An 11,182-nucleotide genomic window follows, 5' to 3' on the forward strand; every position below is an offset into this window, starting at 1 on the left:
TAATTCTTGTTTCGAGGACTGGAAAATATGTTGGCATAAGTGTATTGTGTCGGAAGGGGATTATTTTGAAGGCGACGAAATAGATTTGGAAGAATAAATAAATATTTTTTGAAATAAATAAAAACTGGTCTTATACTTTTTGGACACAGTAGTATAAGACCTTTTTAGGATTTAGTTTAAAGTTAGGAAATTATTGTCAGGAGTTATAGTTAGAGTATTGTCTTATAATTCTAGAAACGTTTATATATTAAATAATTCATTCTCATTTTTATAGATTCAGCTTCTGCTCCATCGCTGGAGACAACCTTGTTTGTCTCTTCGTGGGATCGAGGGTGCTTTCAGTGAGCCAGGAGAGCCAAGACAGTTATTCCAAGAAAGGTTATTGGTAAATTTTCAATCAGAATAGTTCCTGATATGACTCCAGATAAAACAGTTGAAAAGGTAGTCGCATACATGAATAAGGTATGGCAAGATAGAGGTAGCCCAAATATCATGAATGTGAGCATGTACCATGGCAGCAAGGCATGGTCCGAGAATCCTGATCATCCACATTATCTAGCTGGCCGGAAAGCTACCAAACATGTTTATCATGTAGAACCTGATCTTTCCCGCGAAGGTGGCTCGATTCCTGTCACATTAACATTCCAGGAAGTTACTGGCAAGAATGTATTACTCTTACCAGTTGGTGCAGGTGATGACGGAGCGCACTCGCAAAATGAAAAGTTGAATATATTCAACTATATTCCTAAGGGGTAAGCATAGTTACAATTATACAAAGTGCAAATTCAAAAGTATTATATGCTAATATATTTTTAATTTTTTTTATAAAATTCTTAGTTTTTTAGAGATATTTGATTATAATGTTTTTGAATTTACAACCTACTATATATACACGTCCTCGTTATGTAATATAATTTATCTTGGCTTTATTTGCAGACAAAGTTACTTGGAGCTTATCTTTATGAAGTAGCTCAGCTATAATATCTTGTTAGTATTTATCTATCAAGGATTTAAGAGGTATATTGGGTTTTCTGTTATTACAGATTTATGGTATATTATGGCAAGATTAACTAATTATATACATTAATTATATGCGCTGCATTTCCTGTTTTATTTGATAAACATTTTTATTAGGACCCTACAATTTTTATCTTGATATAACAATATTCAGTATAATAGTATAATATTATATATATTCAGTATAATAGCATAATATTATATATTATTCAGTATAATAGTATAATATTATATATTCAGTATAATAGTATAATATTATATTGCATATAATATAGTATAATATCTTGATCAAAAGAAATTTCTTTCTAATTAAAACACTTTTATAATAAGAATGCAATTTATTGTTTTATTTCTTTTTTAATCTTGCAACACAAAAATTTACATATGTATTAACATAAAGGTGATAGATGAAATATATTTTTTGGTAAAGTAAACAAGTATTTTCTAAAACCAAACCAGTTTTTGTATGAAATATCATCTTTTATATATTGATTTTCAATACCCAAGCTGGCTGATTTCTATGTGCCTTAGCAGGTAATTGTATTGTTAATTTATCATCAGTTTGTTTCCACTAAAAAATTAAGATATAAAGTTATCTTATCACAATCTTTGTGATATAATTCAATAAGAGCAAAATACTCACATCGATAGCCGACGGATAACCAAGTAGATAGATTTGAGAATTTTCTGATGGTTTAAGTGACCCCAAATACAATATATCATCATTTGGCCATTGTAAAATCGAAGCATAAAGTTGTTTGTTATCTTTACTTTGTGTGTACCAGACAGTGCCTGTTAAGGTATCATTTTGCACAGACCAAGGTTTAGTATCATAAATAGCCTCTCCGTTAATCGTTAACCAAGCACCTAAAAACATGCTTATCTATGTGTTATCAACATTATCTAAATCTAATAAATAATATGGTAGATAAATATACATACCCATTTCACGTAGTCTTTCTTCAAATATCGGCGAAATAATGCCATCTTTTGTCGGTCCAACATTCATTAATAAGTTCCCACCACAACTTACGGTGGTTACCAATTCTCCCACTAATCCCTCTAGTGTGTAATATTCTGCAAAAACGGCGTTTCTACGAAATCCCCAAGATATTTTGTCGATGGTCATACAATTCTCCCATTTGTGTCCGAGAAGTACACCTAGAATATACAATTGTTACTTTGGAAACCTGCAATTGACCAATCTGCATTTGATACATATTTTCTATATTCAATTATATCTATTGCATATTATAATTTTTCATTATCAATTTATTACTTACCAGGGTTAAAACGATCTGTACATGTATAAAAACCACCATGATGGCATGCGATATTACTACCCCATCTATCATTCACCACCACTGTATCTTTTACTGGACTTTCATTATACAACCATGCTAGAAATTCCTTTGATTTCCAGTAAGAGTCAGATGCTTCCCAATCACCATCAGACCACACTATCTCTGGCTTATATGTTTCTACTAACTCTTGTAATTCTGGCATTGTCTTTTGAGTTACAAATGTATCTGTTGTAAAATTATTCTTCTTGTCTGCCAGATAAAGAGGATTATACCATTCAAACATAGAATGGTAAAGGCCAAATTTTATGTTAGTTTTGCTTCTAATGGCTTGTGCCAGTTCACCTAGAGGTTCATAGAGACAAATATATAAGAATTCTTTTATGTAATATTGTATTATTGTATGTGTATACTTTACCAACAAGATCCTTTCGAGGTCCCACATCCATAGCATTCCAGCTGAACGAATACCTTGATGGCCACAATGTATATCCTTCATGATGTTTGCTTGTCAATACAATGTATCTTGCACCTGATGCTTGGAATATTTCACTCCACTGGGTCGCGTTGAAGAATTCAGCAGTAAATTCACGTGCAAAGTCTTGATAGGTAAAGTTTGGAGGATATCTTTCTTTCATAAAGTCACGATATTTTGTATTTGTAGTTTCTTCTGCAATATTATGTAAAGTTACATTAATATTTTATTAATTTATAAATGATATTTTTAAATGTAAAAATTTAATTAATGGTCAACCTTTCCAATGATTCCAAAACCATTCAGAGCCAAAGCTTGGCACACTGAAGACACCCCAGTGAATGAAAATTCCTAATTTTGCTTCATCGTACCAAGGTGGAAGTGGACGACTGTCTAGACTATCCCAAGTTGGCAGGTACTTGATCACAGTCGTCGAAACTGACGGAAAATTAATTTGACTATTTCCATTATGTTTAGTTATCACAAGAGATTTATCATCCGCCAATACGCATAAGATCAACACGGCGTACAAAATATGTACAAACAGAGTCATTCTGTCAGCAGAAGTTATACTGAAAGCTGTGTTCGCCGAATGCATCTTTTATTCGCATCCGCTGCATCAAATCTCGCCAGCGAAGCTCTTACTTTCGTATGCTGTTTGAATCATCGTATTTTGAGATTAGATTAAATTAGTGCGCGCAATTTCCTAGGGGGCGGCCGGCATAAATCATTGAAAATCAAGACTTGAGCAATTTCTGACCGCTCGCTATGTAGAGTTAGTTGCGCCGGCAATCTAGAGATGGCGCATTCAATCATTTCATCTGCGCTTAAAATCGAGACGTTTCATTGGTTACAGAGCATCTTCAGATGATCGTAAAGCTATTTTATATGTAAGGTAAAATTGGATCTGTATGAATATCGGCCTTAGTTGTACGTCTTCGTTACTCAGCTTTTATTCGCCATAAAAACAAGATCGTACAAATTTAAAATAAGGGGAGGATTGCAGACTGCTCGTTATCAGGCGAACATTTACCGGCGTTTTCAAGCAGGATTTCATCAGTTACATATTTAAGAAGTAAGATCTTGAATCGTCAAAGAACATCGTGATTCAATATGGCTTGGGTACCTTTAGAATCGAATCCAGAGGTGAAAAATCTTTCTGTTTAATCGCAATACGTATCAATTGATCGTCAATTGAATCATGGCCTCTGTTTCAGGTTATGACGAAGGTGAGCGGGCGTAATGTTCGATCAATCAATCTTCTTGTCTCAACGATGTCTACAGCTGTCCTGTACAGATTGTACAGGACGACTCATTGATTAACGATATATTTTTTCGCGAAAAAAATTATCCGAGCAAATAATCTCACCATAATTCTCGGCTGCGAAAAGTTCAATGTCTCTGATGTGTATTTTTGTAGTTCCTCCATAAATTGGGCGTTCCAAAGAAATGGTCGATCATAGATGTATACGGTTTAGACCCGGAATTGTTGGCGATCGTCCCTAAGCCGGTTCTTTCTGTAATTCTGCTTTATCCTGTCACTATAAAGGTATTGTGTAACTAGATATACTATATAGAAGATATGATAAATATATTGTAACTAATATATTCATCTTGTTCCTCAGAATGACAAGACTGAAGAAGAAGAAGAAGCAGCTAAAGAAAGCAAAAGTGATGCTCCAGATTCAGTTTATCATATGAAGCAATGTATCTCGAATGCTTGTGGAACAATCGCACTGGTTCATAGTGTAGCCAATAATTTGGACACGTAAGTATTTATGTTAGTGCATAATAATAAATTCTAACATATATGTCATGTTGTAGGAGACAATATGTTTATTTTTTCTTTTTTAACAATATAGCTTGCAACTTGAGGATGGTTTCCTCAAAACATTTTTGGATGAGACCAAAGGACTTCCATCTGCTGAGCGTGGAGAACGTTTGATAAACGCACAAGGCATCATTGATACTCACATGGAATCGGCTCAGGAGGGACAAACTGAGGTATTTTAGGGCTTCATAATTGACAATTGTTTAAATTATGGGGTTCAGAGAAATGTATATATATGTAACTTATATCTTTTTTTTATTTCTAGGCACCTGGGGAAGATATGGAAGTGTACCACCACTTTATTGCGTTTGTACATAAGGATGGTTCTCTGTATGAACTAGGTATATATATTTAATATACATCTGTTTCATATGAGAATATTCAAATGTTACTAAAAAATGTTACTAAAAAATTTAATTAAAAAATTCTGACTTTTAGATGGTCGGAAACCTAGTTCCATCAATCACGGCTCGACCTCATCAGAGACGCTTCTGGAGGATGCCGCTCGCATCTGCAAGGATTACATGGCGCGCGATCCTGAGGAAGTGCGTTTCACGGTGGTCGCACTCGCTGCCAATGAATGAACGGCCCTCTTATCCCAAGTGCATTTGCCTTTAAGCTAACTTAAGTTCAATTAATTTATTTCGTATATGACTCGTACATTTTATGCTTCGGCGACGCATTTATTTCGTTCAATTGTAGCTTTTCTATGTGGTATGTGGCATATTGAGAGATATTTCAAAAACGAAAAAAAAAACGAAGAACATTCAAAAGAAGTTTACATGTGCAGTTGTTCATTACATAAGTTTGCTTCTATTGAATGCATTCCACAACTTACCAGATCCCCAATCTGTCGCACGGACCTTACATAGACTTTAACAACGCCAAAAATACAAATGTAGTTAGCAACATACCGGCAATTTGCCAGTGAATTCGCTGCAGATTGCCATCGATTGCAACTGAATTAGATTTTGCCAGCAAAATTCGCAGTTATAACACGACAGAAAATTGGCGACAAAAACGGAGCGAATTGGCCTTGCTGAATACGATATACCTTCCATCGAATTAAACTTTCCGTCGTTATTCTGTTGATAAAATTCGAAATAGACAGTTTATGAAATCTGCTCCTAACGAGCTCGTTTGTGCAAGGATATTTTTGATCGCTGAAAGAGGAAAAAAAGAAACTAAATAACGCGAGATGCTGTAAAGAGACAACAATAAACTACAGATACTGTGCGTCGATCAAAGTCCCTGTGCTTTATATAATCAGACGAGCGTGCGCCAGAGCGAGTTTCAGGGCTCGCGAATCGAAATTGACGACAAATTAGATTCTATACGTTTCCCGGTTTGACAAGGTAACGCGTCACAACTCGGTAACATTTGTTGTTGACAATCAGCATTTTGTACACTTCTATATAGAGCGAATTGAATTTTGTACAACTGAAACATATTCGCTTATGAGTATTCGACCTCTAATTGAGTGATTGCGAACGTTGAGATAGAGCGACAATAAACACACATACATACATACCGGCACGATTTAATTAAATTTAAATTTAACTAAATCTATCAAGTGTCTTACTTTTTCGGAATGCAATTCAACATGCTCTTCCGTTGCCATACGAAAGTATAATTACGTGCAAGCAAGTGTTCATTATGCGTATATATGTACGTAAATATAACGAAGACATGGCAACGCATATTATCAGAAACCGCAAAACGCGCTGGTCACTGACCAGTCAGTCAGCGCGAGCGTTCATCTATTTTGGATCCTTTTCCGAGATTACGCGCCTTGGCACGGCTCTCCAAATAGTACGGCTTTAAAATATAAAATAAAATTAAATTCCAGAGCAGAAGTTCGCGAAGTCAGTTGTTTGCTGTGTGCGGCGCGTTACGTAATATCGTTTCATTTCGAAGTGCGCGTTTCAAAGGATGCGTTATACGGAACATTGTCCATTAAAAGGCGGAATTACAGTTGCAACATGTATAAATCTTGCTTACTACTATATATTAAAATAGTTTATACACTGAGTATACTGAATAGTTTATATATAAAGAATACTTGAAAATTTATTTGTGTGGGATGTAAAGTTTATTTTTGTAAGATATAAAGTTTATTTCTATGAATGAACTTTATTTCCCACAAATGAATTTTCAAGTATTTTTCTCAGTGTATGGACTTAGAACTTCATATGTATGTTCTATGTTATTTTTCTCGATTTATAGGATGTTCATTGTAACTATTTTTTTTACAATGCTATTTTTAGTTACAATGCTAAATGAGATATTATAAATGAAAATTTTTATATCTGAAACTACACTGAGAAAAATTTACTAAATTTCAAAAAACGTTTGTTTGGATACTACTGTGAAGATATTTGTTTAAATTAATTATTTTCTAAAATTAAAGAAACAAATTTGTATTTAAAACTTCTTTATTTAATTTTAGAAAATAATTACTTAATTTAAACAAATATCTTCACAGTACTATCCAACAAACGTTTTTTGAAATTTAATAAATTTTTTTTTTTCAGTGTATGTTGTGTCGTGAGTTATCAGAAATTTACTTGTATTAAATATTGCAAAAAATATCGCAAAAAATACCTCGTCAGACATATAGTGTGTGTGTTGTGTGTTCTGTGTGTGCGTTGTGTGTGTTTACCATAATAATATTTCCAATATTTTTAATATTGAATTTATTTTGGTTCTCTTTACAAAGCATTATCGATAAAACAAGATATGATTTTATTTAAAAAAGTGAAAATATTTTTACCTTAATATTTTTACGAAAAAGGAATGTTTTCGAAATTTTTTTCATTGTATTTTATTGTCGTTTAGAGAGAGAGAGAGTGATTAATTACATCTAAAATTCCTTACTTGATTTTTGTAAAAATATAGTAGATACTGTTACAGTGAACACACACATACTGTATATTAGTGAGGTATTTTTCGCAATATTTAATACAGAATTTCAGAATAACGTGATCTCGCGACAACGTGGTTTCGGACTGGTGGTTTCGTGGTTTCTATAGAAAATTTCATTTATAATAATTCATTTATAATATTTCATTTATAATGTATTCATATATGTTATTCATTTTATTATTAATTTCATTTATAATAATTCATTTATAATGTATTACTTTTTATAATATTAATCAGCGTGAAAAATTATTTTGAGCTCAGTCCACTTTGCGTGGATTTTTCCATGAAATGTTATGGAAATGTTATGGAACGGAAAATTTCGGGATAAATTACACTTCCTTTCCAAACTAGCGCGATAAGAGTACGATGTTTTTTTAGGATATTTCCATCGCTTAGTCGTTATTTTTTATCAAAGGCATTACAATGTGCGTCATCCTAGCGGAAAGTTTTATCGTCTCGTAGTCCGGTGCTGCGTTGCGTTATTAATGTTGACGTGTATCGCGGTTTATTGTATTCTTACAACTAAATTGTGGTACACGATAAATCGCGCGAGTTCTATTTTTCTATCAGAAAAATGTAGAGCATCATCTTGCATTTCACGTGTCTTAAATTTGCTCCAGCCCACAAGCCGTAAGTTGTAAGCAAATTGGTCTATCACACTCGGTTATCCTTGGAAAATCCTACGTTTAAAGCAAGGTTGTGGATCAAGGCTTCGTTTAGAATACTAATCGCGGTCGATCAATAACACATAGGAATGATGAATGTAAATTTGTCGTACAACCTAATCAGTTATTTTCTTATTCGAACGATCATTATCGCGTATTATCAAACTACTTGACGCGAAGCGACGTGTGATTGATTAAGACAAGAGGAGAAATATAAACTCAATGTATTGTATTGTCGGTGATCTGAGGAGCCGCGTGAAAGCTCAAACCTATCATTTTCGTCGCGATAATGTCGCTCGTCAAGATAAAATACTGTCCGGACGTTTTAGCTCTCCGAGGACTGAAAACTCACCGAGAGCAAGCTCTTTCGCGTTTTGCGCGGCTTCTCGATAGTGTGCTGTCGGCGGCTGATAAGCGGGCAACGCAGAGCAAATTTGCGGATAGCATTGCTTTAATTAATGAAACCGTTTATGATAGCAATTCCGCAAAGTAATTAACCGCGACGAGCACGCGCGACATTTCAGTATCTACGTTTCGCCAGGGATTCGAGGGTTTCGCAACGCGAAACAGTTACGATCGTGTGTGTCGAATGAGTCGCCGAAAGGAGAATCTCGTCTATTCGCACACGCGAATTCCTCGTCTCCTCCTCTTGCTTTTCTCTCAGGCTACGATGAAACGCGTCAAAACAAGAGCGAGCGAGCGAGCCAGCGACTGAGAGAGAGAGAGAGAGAGAGAGAGAGAGAGAGAGAGAGAGAGAGAGAGAGAGAGAAAAAGAGAGACAGAGTTGAACGTAAATTATGATACGTCTACGTAAACAAAACGTAAACTGTGCATGAGATGTTTTCTATAGATAATGAGTAATTTACATATATCGTTTAAAGAATGTGTGGCTTGTGTTTAAAAGTGAATTAAAAAAGCTCTATATTCTTACTTAATCTTTAGAATTCTTAGATTAGATTTATGATTGTTATTACTTAAATGAATCAGAATCCACAAAATTCTCTGTTTATATTCTTATCTACAGAGTTAGTTTATCAACCTATCATATAATGAAACAACACAATTTCGCGCAATCTGTCCGCTTTTAAACGTTATATTTCTAAGTAATATCTAAAACACAGATACGGTGTATGGCTCTCTCATAATTGAATATTGCTCCTCTTTGTACATGTATAATATAAAATTCCCAATATTTTCTACACTTTCTAATTTACACATTTGCATGTGAAAAACGAGCAGATACCGTGTGTATATCACGTAAAAAATATGCAGACAAGCTACATATGGATATAATCTTGAAATTCACAGTGTGACCCTGGAGCGAACTGTCGGAAATCCTCTGGGTTTGCGCTGCGTACAGGTGCGTAACGTGCTCGACCGCGTCGTTCTGAGAGTGCGTTTAAGGTCAACTCATGCCTATATAAAATTACATGCGTGACCTCATTTCCATTTCTGGTGAGCGCATTGTCCGATTTTGTGGTTGCGCGCTGTATATGTATGTGCGTGTATATATACATATATATAATATAATATATATATATATATATATATATATATATATATATATATATATATATATATATATATATATATGTATCTATATGTTCGCCGATATAGCGGCGAGTTCAACACGCCGCCACTGCGTGTGTATATATACGTCGATATAAATATGTTGAATGTAGTCCAGACATTATTTATCGCGCTCCTTGCACAGCTCCCACATCGGTTTCCTGCGTCAACTCGTCTCGGCTGCGGTTTACATACATGCGCTCGGCCTTGGCGAATTGCTCCAGCGAGAAGTGCATTCTTACTCCGACTGTTGGAAACCTTCACCATTTCTGAGCGAATCGAGAGGGAAACCTTCGCGACCGTTCGAGGACGCGCGCTGTCGACGGCGAAGCTGGACTTCCCGTCGACATTGTGAGGAGATCCTCGATGGAGCGCGTGAGCTGCCACGCTCGGACTATCAACCACGTCAACGACGGATGACGAAGTTCGATGTCCTTCGGACGATGCGAGCGGCAAGCCTCGGAGAAGAGGTCAAGGAAAGCTAATTGCCCAATTCTTCATTAATTTATCGTAGTTTATTCGTACGAGCGCGAATTTCACTTTCGATCGCAAGAGACAGAGAGAGAGGGAGAGAGAGAGCGAGAGAGAGCGAGTACATCGACCTGTGTCGCTACTGTATTAGCGCGTTGCACTCTTGCCATTTAAGGAGTCCTTTATACTTCAGACGCAAAACGAAGCCAATATCTAGACGTTACTTCATTGCTATTTTATTGCAATCGCGAGAAAGTAGTGGATCGGCCGTATCGTGACGTACTCGTATGCGCTTTGATGTAATGTTTAATTCGGTTGATTATACCTCTTTTTAGTCCGTTGTATGAGACGCAGTCGACTCTAAATCTGTGATTTTATAAATCTGTAAATTTCGTCTTTGGTATGAATTAAGATCTGGCCTGACTCTATGAATTTGTAAACGTTGTATATTATTTATTTTGGCGACACCGATCTCTCTCTTTGTAAGTTCAACGGTCTATATGCTGACCGCGCATTTAGGGTTACATACATAAGTTTTTTTTAAATAAAATAGCATTACACAAGACTTCAATGCAATGCGAGTTTAAATTTGGGATCAGTAAGTCGCGTGTAATGCTAGACATAATTCTATGAAGCATGCGTTTTGTTTTGATGCGGAGTTTTGGCATCTTCGCATGCATAAATTGCCGCAACCGTGCAGGAACATGCATACTGCATTCAGGTGAATGTTACTTCCTTCGATTTCATGAGTTGATACACCCGTAAATCTATTACATGTTTATAATCATATGTTGAATTTATTCGTAATACATTCTGAGTCTTAGCGAATTTAGCATTTCAATTACGAATATTAAAGTGTTTAAAAATATCAAATATAAAAATATTGAAAAGAATTTTTTTTATAAAGTTTTATAGTATTCCTGTAAAA

The 11,182-nt window shown here is 35.1% G+C and overlaps 3 protein-coding genes across 3 annotated transcripts; 2 read left to right on the forward strand and 1 right to left on the reverse strand.

The window, feature by feature from the left end:
- Positions 1 to 19: 19 nt before the first annotated feature.
- On the forward strand, positions 20 to 1,092 carry LOC116853937 (cytosolic non-specific dipeptidase-like). Its single transcript, XM_032835312.1, has 2 exons — positions 20 to 752; positions 937 to 1,092. Exons 1-2 carry the CDS (start codon positions 415 to 417, stop codon positions 968 to 970), a joined length of 372 nt encoding a protein of 123 aa, XP_032691203.1. The 5' UTR covers positions 20 to 414; the 3' UTR covers positions 971 to 1,092.
- A 251-nt stretch (positions 1,093 to 1,343) lies between these two features.
- On the reverse strand, positions 1,344 to 3,467 carry LOC116853933 (alpha-L-fucosidase-like). The gene is made up of 6 exons (XM_032835305.1): positions 3,073 to 3,467; positions 2,737 to 2,988; positions 2,301 to 2,663; positions 1,960 to 2,178; positions 1,661 to 1,884; positions 1,344 to 1,588 (listed from the first exon to the last, which is right to left on the reverse strand). Exons 1-6 carry the CDS (start codon positions 3,389 to 3,391, stop codon positions 1,499 to 1,501), a joined length of 1,467 nt encoding a protein of 488 aa, XP_032691196.1. The 5' UTR covers positions 3,392 to 3,467; the 3' UTR covers positions 1,344 to 1,498.
- A 240-nt stretch (positions 3,468 to 3,707) lies between these two features.
- On the forward strand, positions 3,708 to 6,193 carry LOC116853936 (ubiquitin carboxyl-terminal hydrolase isozyme L3). The gene is made up of 7 exons (XM_032835310.1): positions 3,708 to 3,939; positions 4,011 to 4,022; positions 4,214 to 4,342; positions 4,419 to 4,561; positions 4,656 to 4,797; positions 4,890 to 4,965; positions 5,063 to 6,193. The coding sequence occupies exons 1-7, from the start codon at positions 3,907 to 3,909 to the stop codon at positions 5,206 to 5,208; spliced, it is 681 nt and encodes a 226-aa protein (XP_032691201.1). The 5' UTR covers positions 3,708 to 3,906; the 3' UTR covers positions 5,209 to 6,193.
- The last annotated feature ends 4,989 nt before the right edge of the window (positions 6,194 to 11,182 follow it).

The sequence above is a fragment of the Odontomachus brunneus genome, unplaced genomic scaffold, assembly GCF_010583005.1.
Source record: "Odontomachus brunneus isolate Ranch 3 - 2012 unplaced genomic scaffold, Obru_v1 Obru_scaffold_007, whole genome shotgun sequence".
NCBI classification, from domain to species: domain Eukaryota; kingdom Metazoa; phylum Arthropoda; class Insecta; order Hymenoptera; family Formicidae; genus Odontomachus; species Odontomachus brunneus.

Coding starts and splice junctions, on each gene's coding strand:
- LOC116853933 (XM_032835305.1), bottom strand. CDS start 3,391: ATGCATTCGGCGAACACAGCTTTCAGTATAACTTCTGCTGACAGAATG. Junction 2,179..2,300: donor TACAGATCGTTTTAACCCTG/GTAAGTAATAAA, acceptor TGTATATTCTAG/GTGTACTTCTCGGACACAAA. Junction 1,589..1,660: donor GTTATCCGTCGGCTATCGAT/GTGAGTATTTTG, acceptor TTAATTTTTTAG/TGGAAACAAACTGATGATAA.
- LOC116853937 (XM_032835312.1), top strand. CDS start 415: ATGACTCCAGATAAAACAGTTGAAAAGGTAGTCGCATACATGAATAAG. Junction 753..936: donor TTCAACTATATTCCTAAGGG/GTAAGCATAGTT, acceptor CTTTATTTGCAG/ACAAAGTTACTTGGAGCTTA.
- LOC116853936 (XM_032835310.1), top strand. CDS start 3,907: ATGGCTTGGGTACCTTTAGAATCGAATCCAGAG. Junction 4,562..4,655: donor GTAGCCAATAATTTGGACAC/GTAAGTATTTAT, acceptor TTAACAATATAG/CTTGCAACTTGAGGATGGTT. Junction 4,798..4,889: donor CTCAGGAGGGACAAACTGAG/GTATTTTAGGGC, acceptor TTTTATTTCTAG/GCACCTGGGGAAGATATGGA.